General features: G+C 46.5%; 1 protein-coding gene across 5 annotated transcripts; it reads left to right on the plus strand.

The window, feature by feature from the left end:
• The first annotated feature begins 211 nt into the window (after positions 1-211).
• LOC135393298 (acetylcholinesterase-1-like) lies at positions 212-13,425 on the plus strand. 5 transcript variants are annotated; one of them, XM_064623768.1, is made up of 9 exons: positions 212-291; positions 375-645; positions 3,064-3,275; positions 7,005-7,227; positions 7,385-7,643; positions 8,214-8,511; positions 11,493-11,727; positions 11,809-12,027; positions 13,189-13,425. In XM_064623768.1, exons 1-9 carry the CDS (start codon positions 225-227, stop codon positions 13,358-13,360), a joined length of 1,956 nt encoding a protein of 651 aa, XP_064479838.1. In that variant the 5' UTR covers positions 212-224; the 3' UTR covers positions 13,361-13,425. The 5 variants fall into 5 exon arrangements, with proteins under 5 accessions (XP_064479838.1, XP_064479841.1, XP_064479839.1 ...); XM_064623771.1 differs by having other exon boundaries at positions 11,538-11,727; XM_064623769.1 differs by having other exon boundaries at positions 7,014-7,227.
• Positions 13,426-13,487: the final 62 nt, after the last annotated feature.

Below are 13,487 nucleotides of genomic sequence, written 5' to 3' on the forward strand. Positions count from 1 at the left end.
TGAAAACCAAAACCAAACTTCGAGGGACGTACATCATAGCGGCAATTTCACCTTTAGCCTCTTCCCAGCTAGGTATTCATATTTCAGTTAAGCACATTTGATATGATAGTAGTCCCTTTCCTTTACGGTCTATTCATTCTCAAGGCTCCTTTACGTTCCCGATGATCTCAGTATCTACGGCCAACGTCCCTTTGTGGAAGAAGAAGAAGCATCATTCCAATTCGATGCTGTCGATTCTAGGCTTCATTACACCTGTGTTCTGTAACTGCTTGTACCGCTTCACGATGACTGGTGAGTTTCTGTACGCCACACTGCCTCTAATTATATATATGGGTGAAACGTGGTCAGATTATATCTAACACCCATAAACGCAGAGCAGCCGAATTCTGCGGCCAGTGAACCGGCACCACAGAGCGCCCTCCTCACACCCCCGGTGTTGTCCTCCGGGAATGCGAGCAGTCAGCACACGATGACATCTGTCCGATGGGGAACATCTAGCGCGAAATATAGTCTAGCACGCTGTCCTGTCTACCTGCCTTGGCATCTGCTTGTGCTCATAGGAGCTCTCGTGGTATTGTCGATCCTGCTCGCTCTCTTGTTTCCACGGTCCCCGGAGAATGCACCTGGACCCATAGTCATAGATTGGTAAGACTTGCACAAAGATGTAGATGGGTAGAAATCCAGCGAACCGGTAGAGATGTAGGAAGGGAGTTGCCTCAGGACAGAAGCCGCCGATATTTCGAACAGAGACTGTTCTTCTTCTGGGCACCGTCCTCATCATTGGCATGGTATTTAAAGGGTTAGGTGTGACGTGTTTAAAGGTTCATGCGAATTGTGGGTCAACAGCCCGGAGGGAAGTACGGGTTTTTACGGCGGGAGTGAATGGCTGCTTTGTTAGAGTGTGGAGGGGATTATGTGAACGTAGTGATCTATAGGCTACAGACCGGTTGCAGAAAAATGGAAGGTTCACGAACACGTGGACGAAACGGGACAACAGGCAAGAATTCGCAAGCATAGCGAAAGATAAGGAGGTTAGTGGTTACGTGGGGAAACGTGAGGGTTACGTGGGGGTTACGGTGGGGGTTACGTGGGGCACGAAGATGTGGTTTTTATGGGAATCAGGCAGGCTGTGTCATGTGCCGTTGTTTCCATGCTCTTCTTTCTCTTGCCCTGCTCTTTTGCCATGAAGGCAACACTGGACAAGGTGTTTCTCTTGTACGCTGCAGACTGATGTCGACGCGACGCTGGCAGTTGTTCTGTGGCTGCGTCGCAATGAAGCCAAAATAGGCGCATACACCTTGTGTTTAAGCAAAGGACAGATATTCCTGCGATTAGAGTGCCGATACGAACAAAAAAAAAAGTATTTCGTATAATGGACCAACGCCGCTCAAAGCTTCTGTACGCAAAAATATAAACCCCATCTGTGAACATTACGCGCTTGCACGAATCCTCGAAGAAGCTGCAACGGTCCATAGATTCAGGCTCTTCAGGAGTGGGTGATGTCGTCAAGCGCTGGCATATATGTCGCCGAGTCAACCGGACCACCTTCTCCTCTGTTCACCCAACATTGGAGCTCCGCAAGCAACTGTGGTGAAGGGACGGAAATTGTCTTTTCACTAGTAACGTTGCCAGGCGTGTTACAGATTGTGAATCCTGTAACGTCACACTTCTCAAAAATAGAAAACTTTATGGTAATTCTGCTTCACATAGAGAAGCAATATTGTTGAGATAATGCAGTGTGAGGCACATGGATTGAAATAGCATGCGTTCGGTAAGATTCTGAAGACAGGAGATTTAGCCGGTAGTGGCGCGATAGTCTTCGCTGATAGCTCTTCTTCATCCGGGACACATGTAACCCCCGGGCTCGAATGTACTGTCCCTTTTTCGACTGGGGCGGACGCAGGCGAGGCGGTGGTTCATCGCGTTCATCCCAGTAAAGGCGCGGGTAGTGAAGTTATACCCCTGTCACACGGGGAAACTGAATGTCATTCCCAACGAACGACATTCGTAAGAATGTGATTTGTTCAGTGCTACACGGTTACGCAGAATGACATTGCACGCGACTGACATTCGCTAAGCGAATGTGTTCCAGGAACACGTTCACTCTTCCCCCTCGCGCGAACTGCATACCCTGGACGGCAGAGAAGCAGTGAGAAACAACAACATCAAGCATTCAGAACGACAGAAATGCGACCGAAAAAAATAATCATTAAATAATTCAATCATTAATTTTTGTAAAAATGGTGACATCTGAGAGGAGGAAAGCAGATGTAAAGTAATGTTGACCGGATACTACCGAACTACTCTTGTCCGCTGTCAACACGGACGCCATGCTCAGCGCTATGGCGGACATCATGGCAGGAGTTTCGTCTACAGCCACTGTAGTTCCAGCCATATCAGCTGTTGCGTGTGCGGAAAAAGGACGGACCCAGTGGACAGATCACGAGACAGATCAGCTGTTGCACGTGGCATTGTTCATCGCGAGCCGCAAAATCGTTCTCGGCGCGATCAGCCATCTTGTTTTGTGTAACCTCCTCCGTCTAGATGCATTCTCGACTTGGCTTCGGCCTTGTACGACATGCAAAGCACGGACTCAAAGCAAAGCGCAATCTCGAAGGGGCGATGCTGAACGCAGTTTTCAGAAGCACGCAAAAGTATATAAAGATTGAGTTCATGCACAGTCGTATAAAGCTGTCCAACTATTTCACGAATCGCCATTATCATCAGCACGGAATGTCATTTCTCTTTGCCGTGTAGCTACGCATAGCCTTCGCGAATGACATTCATACGAATGTCGTTCGTTGAGAATGACGTTCACTTTCCCCGTGTGACTGGGGTATTAGTCGGAAGTTTTAGGAACCCTCGTAGAGCGTGTTTGGAAGTTTTGGTTCCTCGCGCTGTCTGCTCTTTGAGACTTGCATAAGTTTCCAGGTTTAGCGAATGGAGCGGCGGAGCTTTGTCCGTGACTCAAACTATGTGCCGGTAAGCGGCACTGCGAAAGGGCAATTATGCCATTGTGGAAGTGAACTCGGAATTTTCACTCTGTATCCTTACACTGTGCAGCCCGACCGGCGTCCTACTTGGTATCGAGGCTGTGGCTGGAGACTACGGCTCGGTGTACGCCTTTCTCGGTATCTCTTATGCTGTTGCACCCGAAAGGGCACTAAGGTTCAGAGCACCCATCACCAAGCCCCGTGAGGTGAAACCTGTGGATGCCGCAAAGATAAAACTACCGTGCGTGCAAGCGCCATCGATTCACGGACCTCCAGTACATGGTAAAACCATTTCGCATTTGCCTAAAAATATCACGGTAAGAGGATCACTTGAAACAACGCTTAATTCACCGTGTGGTCTCATAGGTGCGCCCATACAAAATATTTTCAGTGTACACTCTTAGCCCGGTTACTTCTAGTAAAGGTAAAACAATTGCAATATTGTTACCTGTACACTAGATGGGTACAGCGTTACCTCTGCCGAGGTTACCTCTCTAAAAGTAACCAGATGCATCGTGCATTTAGAAGTAACACCGTTCCCGGGGCTCCGGGGCTGCACCCGCCCGTTCCTCGCGTCCGTGCATGCATGCAGCAAATTGCATGCAGGCACACACGAAACACGACACAGGTGACATACCAAAATACAATGACCATGGCCTTTCCTGGGCACGTATTTTATTGTGAATATCAGGAAAACACAACCGAGCATTGGCAACGTAAGATAACGAAGATGTCGTTTCTCAATGTGGTGGCATATGTGAGACTATGTATAACGAACACAGCTCCAAAGGGGCTTTGATGTGTTCACAGAATCGCGTGCAATATTGTGTTGCAAAAATTGCAGGGGCGGCATGCATGCATACGGACCTTGTCCTCATTCTTGCTTGTTGCTGTGGGGACGGTGCCGCTTTCCCCACCATAAATATCTAAAATGGAATGGGCACTCCTTATTTATCATTCTCACGTTGTTTGGGTACATCATTAATAGCAAAAGCAGACCTTAATTACACTTGTGCAAGCACGAGTAATGAATGCAAAAAATGTAGATACCTGATATGTTGGAAGACTCGGTGTTCGGTATCGTAGCGTGGTGGTGGTCGGTAAAATAACAAGGGTAGGTTGACTTCGCGCAAGCGTCGTTTGCCGAGAACGGGGGATTTTCCAATTCACGAGCTTCCATATTTGTACATGTAGCGGCAGTGATGAAACCAGCCACAGTATGGAGTTTACATTGAACATCCTCAAGGCAAGGTGTAATGCAGCATAATTGTGAGGCCAGCGATACATGCACATAAAAAGAAGAGTACTGAAATGTTAACTTCCAACAAACACAGATGGCAAAATATCTTGTGGATGGCAGGTCGTTATGTAAGAAAATAAATACCATGGAAAACGTTACAGCTATGTCCTGTTTCCTCTGGCTGGAAGTTCACGTCCTGAACATGTTCTTCACCACCTGAGGAAAACCAGTCGACATTAGTTTGCAGGCCCTTGACATATTAATTACCACCAGCCCACCCGCTCCTCCGCTGCCTGACTCATCGGGATGGCGATTTAGGTTGCCTGGTAGATAAATTCATCTGAATGTAATTTAGTAGCAGATGTGATCGATTTCTTATTTTTTAGCATTGATTGATTGATTGTCTTGACTTTCTTCATTGGTATAATTCGCGAGATGCTATCTGGTGGTCAGTTGTACTAGCAAACCACTGATAACAACCAATTAAGGCATCAATGTGGGCAACCATTCCGGTCAATTAACCACATAGACCAATCACAGTGTCTCAAGTCATACCGTGCAATCAGTCGACCCATTCACCACGAAGTCAGTGAAATTTACGAAGGCAATCAGACAGAAAATGACTGAGTCAATTCATCAACCAGCCAGTAAGACGACGAAATAACCTGTCATTGACAACCCGACCCTGAACAAGTCAAAATCAAGCCGTATCAAGAAGTAGAGAAAATAGTAATCGCCCACGCACCCACACACCTGGGCATAAAGAAACGCAATCATAAAATTACTGTAGTGGTCAATCAGTTGCCTATTCATGAGGAACTACATATCGCGCATCGTTTCATTAGTGAGTCGACTAGGCTTTAGTTTTTTAGCAGTTAGCCCATACACCAAAATAGATTAAGTCCGTCAGAAAAACACGAAATGAAAAGTATAACCCCACGATAAGAGAACTAAATACTTCTCAGAACAATGTAACTACGAAAAATCCAGTTTCTTTTCGTTGTCATTGCTACGACACACAGACTATAGCGCTTATCACTCTTCTTCAACGCTGAATGAAAACAATTTGCTCGTAGTTAAATTTCATTACACAAAACCCAATGTCAAAATGGCTCTATAGGTATCGTATATCTTTCAGCGTATGAAAGATGCTGGGACAAGAAGGCGACACGGAGAGATACAAAGTAAAGTCGATGTAGAGAGCAAACCTGGCAAGAGAAAGCAGAATGCGCTAAGGCCGAGCGTTATCACTGCGACCAACAGCTTACACGTGCGCAGACAGCACATCATGTATGACTTGCCATAAGACAGAAATCAACAGCGAATCTACCTAGAACGATCCTGATGAAATACGCACTTACCTATTTCACGTATCCTGTTACGTGAAACCGGGCTGTGCGCACAGTATTCATATTTTAGATGACGACTGCCGGACTCCACCATGTATTTCTTGCAGTCCTTGCACTCTTTGCATCTGCCTCTCGGCACACCCCAGAAGTCCTTGTTTGTAAACACCATTTGGAAGCAGTTCACAACACATCTACAACCACGAGCGTGATTTAACTTGTCAGCCACAGAGGTGTCACATTTCAAAAGATGCAACCGACAAAACACGAGGACGCGATGTAGCGTCCCTTCTCGTGTGATACTGTAAACTGTTGCCAGATGAGCGACCAAAAAAGCGATCAAAAGCGGCTGTGATTGTTTGCGAACGCATTACGACGTAGAAGTAACGGACTCCCACTACAAGTAACACGTACAAGTAACCAGGAGAAGACAGGGGTTTTCCCCACAGGTTACCTCTACCCCAGCTCTTCGAGACCCAATTTACTTCTAAAATTCGCAATTTCCTGTGTTACCTCTTCCTTTGAGCCGATGTTACTTCTAAATACACGTAACAACGGTCTAAAAGTAACAATAGAAGTAACTCCGGTAAGAGTGTAGTGTGTCCCATTATATTGAACAAAGATATGCGAAAATTGGCATTGCATAGAGCACCGAAATGTGAGGCTTGGGGTGGGGGAGGAGAGATCAGCTCCGATTTCCACTAAAAATTCGTCTACTAGAAGGATCCTGAGCGATGCGACTCCATGTTAAGCAGCTTAAAGGGAAAGTGCAAGCCACTCTGCAAATATTTCGGTCATAGCTACGCCAGGTCCTGCGGAGCCAGCAGTCGCGCAAGCAGCCATTGCTTGGACGGTGCAGGAAACCGGGCCACCAGTCAACACTGAGTGACTTTCTGCCGTTACGGGCGCTGTTGCGGAAGCTCGACAGGTAGAGGGAACGTGGCTTGATGCTCCGAGGCGCCTTACACAGTGGCGCAGTGGCTTCTAGAGCCGTGAGCATGAAAGATATCTCTCACGGGCTACAGTTCCGCTACGGGGCATCTATTTGTCGCACAACCTGCCGTAGCTAAAACCGAAGGGGACTTGCACTGTCCCTTTACGCTTCTTGTAAGGTTCCACTTTTATCAATAAGCGGGTAAACGCTCTGAATTCCCCAAAGCCATCAAATTGTTCCCAGTCTCTCACTCGAACGTCCTTGCTTCTTCTTTTTCCTCCCCTTCCTATTCTTCCTCGTCCCTGTCCTTTCCCGGTCTCTTACACTTCTTGACATCAATTCGCATCGCTCAGGATTCTTCTCGATGGATAGGGATGGATTGCTAGGTCTAATATGTGGACACTCTGCACTAGGGCTCAGCCGTGAGGTGCACAATACTACGTCTTAATGGTGCCGCAGCCTATCTTTCAATTTACTTACGCAACTTTCAGAACTTGCAGACAGCCAGCAGAGTGAAGATTGCCTGCACCTGAACGTATGGACGCCGACGCTTTCTTGTTCTGGCCGCGGCGAGAAGGCCGCTTGCGCCACTAAGACCATACTAGTACTTTTCTTCGGGCAAGACTTCGAATACGGAGGCAATGACGAGCCTATGACCAACGGTCGCTTCCTCTCTGCCATAGGAGACATGGTCGTCGTTGTGCCGAATTACAGGTCAATTTCGGATTCATTTTAAAATCAGTCTTTGAAACTTTGGTGATATCCGTACGAACCCACACAATACTGACTGAAGCTCAGTGTATACCGTTAGACTTCTAAACTGTATGAGGACGCCGACACGTAGCTGAATTGCAAATTTTGCGACTTACAGACATGGTCCCTTCGGGTTCTTGAGCACGGGCAACACCCAACGTGCTCCGGGCAACGTGGGTCTCATGGATCAAGTAGCTGCTTTCGAATGGACGCTACGGAATGCGCCCAGCTTCGGAGGGAACGTGTCCCGTATTGCGCTGGCCGGTTACAACGACGGCGCTGCATCCGTAGGGTACATGTTGACGGGGCATGCCAGTAATGTCCGAAGGGCAGTGCTGTTGGGCGCCACGCCTTTCACGCGGTTCTTTGAGAACACGGCAAGTTGCAAGTTCTTTCAGTCAACAAGAGAATATAGCGCAGATGTGGTCCGGCACGTGAATTGTCATACCTTGGAAGTATTTGCCAGTTGTTCGTTGAATGAGCTTTTTTTAGTTGAGAGTCTGCACCGCGTAGTTTCTGCTTTGTAGGCCGCTACCTTCCTAGCTTGTGCTGTTTACCTCTGAAACTCTGTCAGAGCACGTTTCTAAATGAATCAGCTCTGTAAGACTCAACAGTGTTACACTGCAACTTGGTAGATAGCTCGTGGAAACTGTAGACAGGATATTATAGGATATATTGGGACTCTGTATTTGGAGGAAGCCGGGGTTCCATTTATCTTTCGTATATTTTAATTTTCATCATTATTTTCATTCATTATTGCACTTTGTCCTATAAGACATTCTACGCCACTGGTAATAGTCCGAAGCAATTTGCAGTAATTTGCAGTTTGACGCGTCTTTATTTTTGTAGAATTTAGTCCACTGATAAGCATCCTATACCTTCCTGCTCCTGTGATGGCTTTCTCATTTCCTGTTTACGTCATGTTCTTTTTGTTCTCTCCCGTGTAGATTAATCCGTTGCTCAACGCCAAGCACTTGGCACAAGAGCTGTGCTGCGAGCGCTGGAACAGCTGTTTAGCACGGGGCAACACATCCTTCGAAGCCTCTCCAGACGACATCATCGATTGTCTTCGCGATGTCCCTGCCCGCGACCTGAGTAACCAGGCTGCTGTTCGGGTGCAGCTTTCGTGGAAAGGATTTGGACCCACTTTCTCCAGAGACCCGGTGTTAGAGGATCCTTTTGTTCATGTGGGCTACGCAGCCCCGACAGGGGTACACATTCTTCTAGGGATCACAGCTGACGTAGGTACGTGGAGGCCTATACATGGCGAAATGTCACATCTCGTCAATATGTCGTCTGTCTGTCAATGTGTATCTCTCCAATTCCATGGTGGCACCAGCATACCGAAGGCATGAGTAGTGAAAGGGAAAAGTGAAGGAACTAACAACCCTACTACATGATCTGGAGCCATCTACTAATTAAGGCGAATATAGAATTTAAACAGTGTCTTTCGCAACGTGAATTAAGGTCGTAATAGACAGACCTCTGTCGAAGAAATGTCACCATGACGTAATGATGACGTTGGTATAGGCATGTCGAAACTGAAACAGCGCTCGTGGAGGACATCGCCGTTTCACAAAGCCGTATTCCTCCACGAAGGTCACGGGTGGCTTCTTTCTAGTAGTGGTACACTCTATATCCGGCACCCAATATGTACGCATGAAAGAGGACCTGCACCTGGGCCAAGCGGTACACATCAGGTACAGCCCTCAACGAGCAGGTACAGTTCGCGACCACTGCGTATTTCCGGCGCATGAGTACGAACGCCTTCTCACGATCTCCATGCGCTGCAAAAATATTTCGCGTGATTCTGAATACCAGTCAATAAATTCCCTTATGCAAGAATGATGTAATGGATCAGCACTATCTTTCTATCAAAGAAGTGAATGACTAGAACCCGTGACCGTGAGGGATCGCACGTTTGAGAAGAATGCGTTTCTTGCAAGCGCTGGCAAATCTGTTTGTTTTGAAACTGGAGCGAGGACGAATCTGCTAGGTCTTTGAAGAAACCCGTTCGACGCTTCCAAGATTGGAGTCATTTAAGGTGCGTACTATATCTATGAAGTAATTATTCGTCCGCACGACGCATTTTCGTTCATCTTCGCTCTGATTCCCAGTGGTCCTCCTGATCACCAGCAGGTTGGACGCAACGACTGAGGGACGGAGACAACGAAATTTGCGCTTCATGCACGAACGTTGACGCGTGAACTACAGAAGCCTAGATTGTGCTTTATACATGGATTACACAAGCAAGTAGGCATGTTTTTCAGGCAAGCTATTTCGTTTGTTGGATTTTTTTTTTACATTGTATTTTCTCCTAGGTTACGTCCATGCGATGTCGTAAATGGGTGAGTCAATCATCTTCTGTGGTTGGTGTTACGTTCTGCGTAAGGAACGGAAGTTTGGGGAAGAACAGCGATCCAAAGGTGTGGAAGAGATAAAGAAGCCTGACCACAGAGCAGCTGCAATGGCGAAGGAGAGATGCAGTGGTCAGCGTTCATCCATATACGTTGTGCCCCGTGTGGTCGGCGTTTGCGCATCATGACAATGCACGCTCGCGATGGACAAGCATCACCCCTGAAATGGATGTAATTTTCGAATAAAGGTATTTGTTTGTGATATTTATCGTACAGCGTAGCTTCCTGGGGCTGTTAATATATCGTCGAGAAGGAGAACCACCCCGACGGGTAGGCCTAGATCGCTGCGCGCTATCCGTTGCATGTACCGCATGTGAGGGAGCGTCTACCTCTTAAATTTAAGAGGTATATTTAAAAAAAATGTACCTCTTGGCCAAACTGTACTTAACCGTTACATATGCGTTACCTGGTTTAGAGTGTACACACAAATGAGGTAACGTTTTGATGTCAATGTCGTAATGTTGTTTGGAATGTGGTTGGTTATTACGACTTACTTCGTGCTTGCTTTATATAGAGACACCACGTGCACTCCGGAAGAAATTCGTGCCCTTCAGGCTCCCGAAGATGGAAGAGCCCGGTAGCCATCTTTTGAAAGGGCTACAGAAAAGATAGGGCTACCGGTAGAATGGAGTAGAGGAAGGCCATACAACTAATAATATATGAGGAATCAAAATAAAATACAATATGAGAAGCCGCATTTAAACATGGCTTCCTTGTGACTTATAGATTTTTTGATATAGTAGTTCCAACAGTCTACCAAGTAGGCGGCGCTGCTGTACCATCTGAAGTCATTTGTTTGTAAACGGGGAGAGGCCCGTTCTCTACTTTCTCAGCGCACTTCAAAGTGTAATGTTGTGAAACAATTAATGTTATATTGAAATGCTATCGAAAGAGTTCACTGTCATGAAGAGCAAACAGAAAGGCTTTAGAGACAATACACAGTTCGTCCTATAAAGGAACGCACCATGCGCGTTGATGACATTACTTCTGAAGTTGTCTCCTACGGTGATGTAGTGTACACGCCATATGGCAGTCACAAATTGGCCATACCGTTGGACAGGCTTCGACTTCGGCATGACGTGAACATTATAAATCCTCGTGTGTACCACGGGTAGTCTGTAAGGTCAGCAACGGTTTTGGAAACTTTAGTCTCTGATGAAATGGCATAAAGGCATGCGAGCTGGTGCAGGAACTCCATGCTGCAAAACAAACCGGAGTTTGTGCACAAAAGAGACTGACGACACAGAAGGACTTTTGTCTCCCGGCTGAGGTAACGACATTTCACAGGGTAAATACAAGGAACTGTGTAGCAGCATGACGGAATAAATCCACTGGCACCACAATGAAAATATTTCCTGAGATCTCTATTCAAAGGTTTGCTATGGCAGACCGCTGAAATTCACTTGGTCCTCGTGTAAAGCTCTCTTTGAGCATTCTGAACGACTCCTGAGGCATCGAAAGTAATATTTGCGCGAAAATGAATCAGCGTTTCTGCTTTGGTTTCCAATTAGGGCTGTCAGTTGTACCTTCAGTGCCAGTTGTTATAACCTTCTGTGGAGACACCAGCCTACATCAGCTGTTCAGACACCATGTTCTTATACTACAATACAAACACGGTAAAAACATGCTATGAACAACGAAAAATAATCAATGAGGGATGTAGGCTGATAACGCAGTGGTTGCGCCTATTTTTCGTACAGCAACGCCACTCTGTTGCTGTTAGGCAGGTATTCCTCCAGTTATCAGGTCTTCTATACCTTGCTCTCTCCGCTTCTGTTTGTTATACGTGACGTCATTTATTATGCGCAGGAGCATACGCTCTGTACCGTCTGAACTCTTTGCTGAACACCACAGATCGACCGCAAGAGCTGCTCCATTTCCTAGGCAAGTTTCTGGAAAAACAGTACGGCTTCTGGTGTGGGTCTGGAATCGTGAAGCATTTCCTTCGCTCTCACGGAGACCAGCCCAACCCCATATCGGAAGGCTTTCTTAAAGAGCTTCTTTCCTGTGTCTTCTACATCTGCCCTATGCAATACTACAGGGAGTAAGTGCATCCTGTTTTTGTATGCTTTGTTTCAACTGAATGAGTCCCGTATCGCGTTAACCCTTGCTCTCCTGTCTCCAGCGCTCTGCAGAAGCGACAGAGTCGCTCATCGATTTACGTCTTCTGGCCGAAGCTTTCCTACCGTGTCTCATCCATTTCGAGCGCCAAAGCAGCCACCCGATTGGAGGACCTGGGCTACTTCATGGGCGACGTCTTAAAAGGGTCTCATGGAGCCTCCACAGAGGAAAGGGCGCTCGGTCTTAGGCTGGTGCGTGCACTCGCCAGCTTCGTTGCCAACGGGTGCGAACTCGTTCACTACCTCCTTTAATCAATCATTCAGATTTGGATAGAGTTAAAGATAACTGCCATGACCTACGTGCCTCACTTGAACCGCCTTCGGTTTCACTTTTCTCGGCAGCGTCGGGACTGTTGCCGAGATCTGCTGAAAACGTATTAGGGTCGAAGTTAGATGGACACTGGCGCGTCGGAACTGCAATTACGCACCTAACTGCCGTCGGAACTCCTAATCAGTGCGTCCTGTGGTGAACAACGTAGTTCAGGGGATACAATCACTTTTTGGGGTGGTTATTCTTTGTTTTTTTTGTTTTTTTTTGCGAATGTCAATGTCAACACGTTTTGGAGTAAGGTTGCGACTATAGAGAAGAGACACGTGAAGAAACAATTTCTCTGTAGTGACTCCCTTAGCTCGTCGTTGCCCGACGCGATGACGCTTAGTATGGTGGAGTACAGTTGGTGTCATTTTATAACCTCTTAGAAATGAACTTCACGGCGTAGCACGCTCCTAACCAACCATCACCTCGAATGATATCGTTATCTGTCCCCAATTGTTGAAAGCTGTAGGTTTACGCCTTTTTGTGACAATTATGATTATAATTATGATTATTATATAAATTATGATTTATAATTATTTAGTGTCACAAAAAAGGCGTATGCCTCAAGTTTTCAAGAAATCAGGACAGATAGCTATAGCATTCGAGATTATGGCTGACTAGGAGCGTGCTATGCGGCGAAGTTCATTTCGAAGAGTGCAGTTTCCGAAGTATTTCTAGAAAGTCATCGCTATTCCTCTAAATATCAAAGCCAACACGCAGCTGCCTTGAGGTTCGCGTCTAAGGCCGTGCCGAAATGTTTGGACCAAGTTTTCAAGGCTGCAAAGAGAAGCGATCATAATTAATCTTAATTATTTTCTAGAAGTTGAATTCATGCAGTTTCATTGCTGGCTTTCTGAAGACTTGCGACGCGAAAGTTGGGCAACGCATAGCTCAAATATGCTTCTATCCCGAACTGTGCATGCGTCTGCAGATAAGTTCAGGTATTTATTAGTTACGCGTTCAGCTTAGGTTCCTTTAAGAAAGGCTGCACATGGTAGCTTAACACGTCTCAAACACGATCCTAGCGGACATCATATCTCCTAACACAGTATCTCTCAAACCAACCCAGGACACTTCCTCCAGTCGAAGGACAACCATGGCCGACAGGTAATGGAGAACGATCCACAGTCCACATCCATCTGGACACCTTAACTCTGGGTTCCCTCCCAGGCAGCAACCACTGTGACGCACTCTACAGACATGTCACCGGACACCCCTCTCCATTGCTAGAGATCTATTGAATATTGAATGTCACTACTTTTGATAGTACAGGCAAAACATAATCAGGTTTCACTTCTAATAAACATATGGTAATTGAATGCGAAATAGCAAGAGCTGGGTAGTGCTATCATTATGGCAAGAATTGTG

The sequence above is a fragment of the Ornithodoros turicata genome, chromosome 4 (genome assembly GCF_037126465.1).
Source record: "Ornithodoros turicata isolate Travis chromosome 4, ASM3712646v1, whole genome shotgun sequence".
NCBI lineage: Eukaryota > Metazoa > Arthropoda > Arachnida > Ixodida > Argasidae > Ornithodoros > Ornithodoros turicata.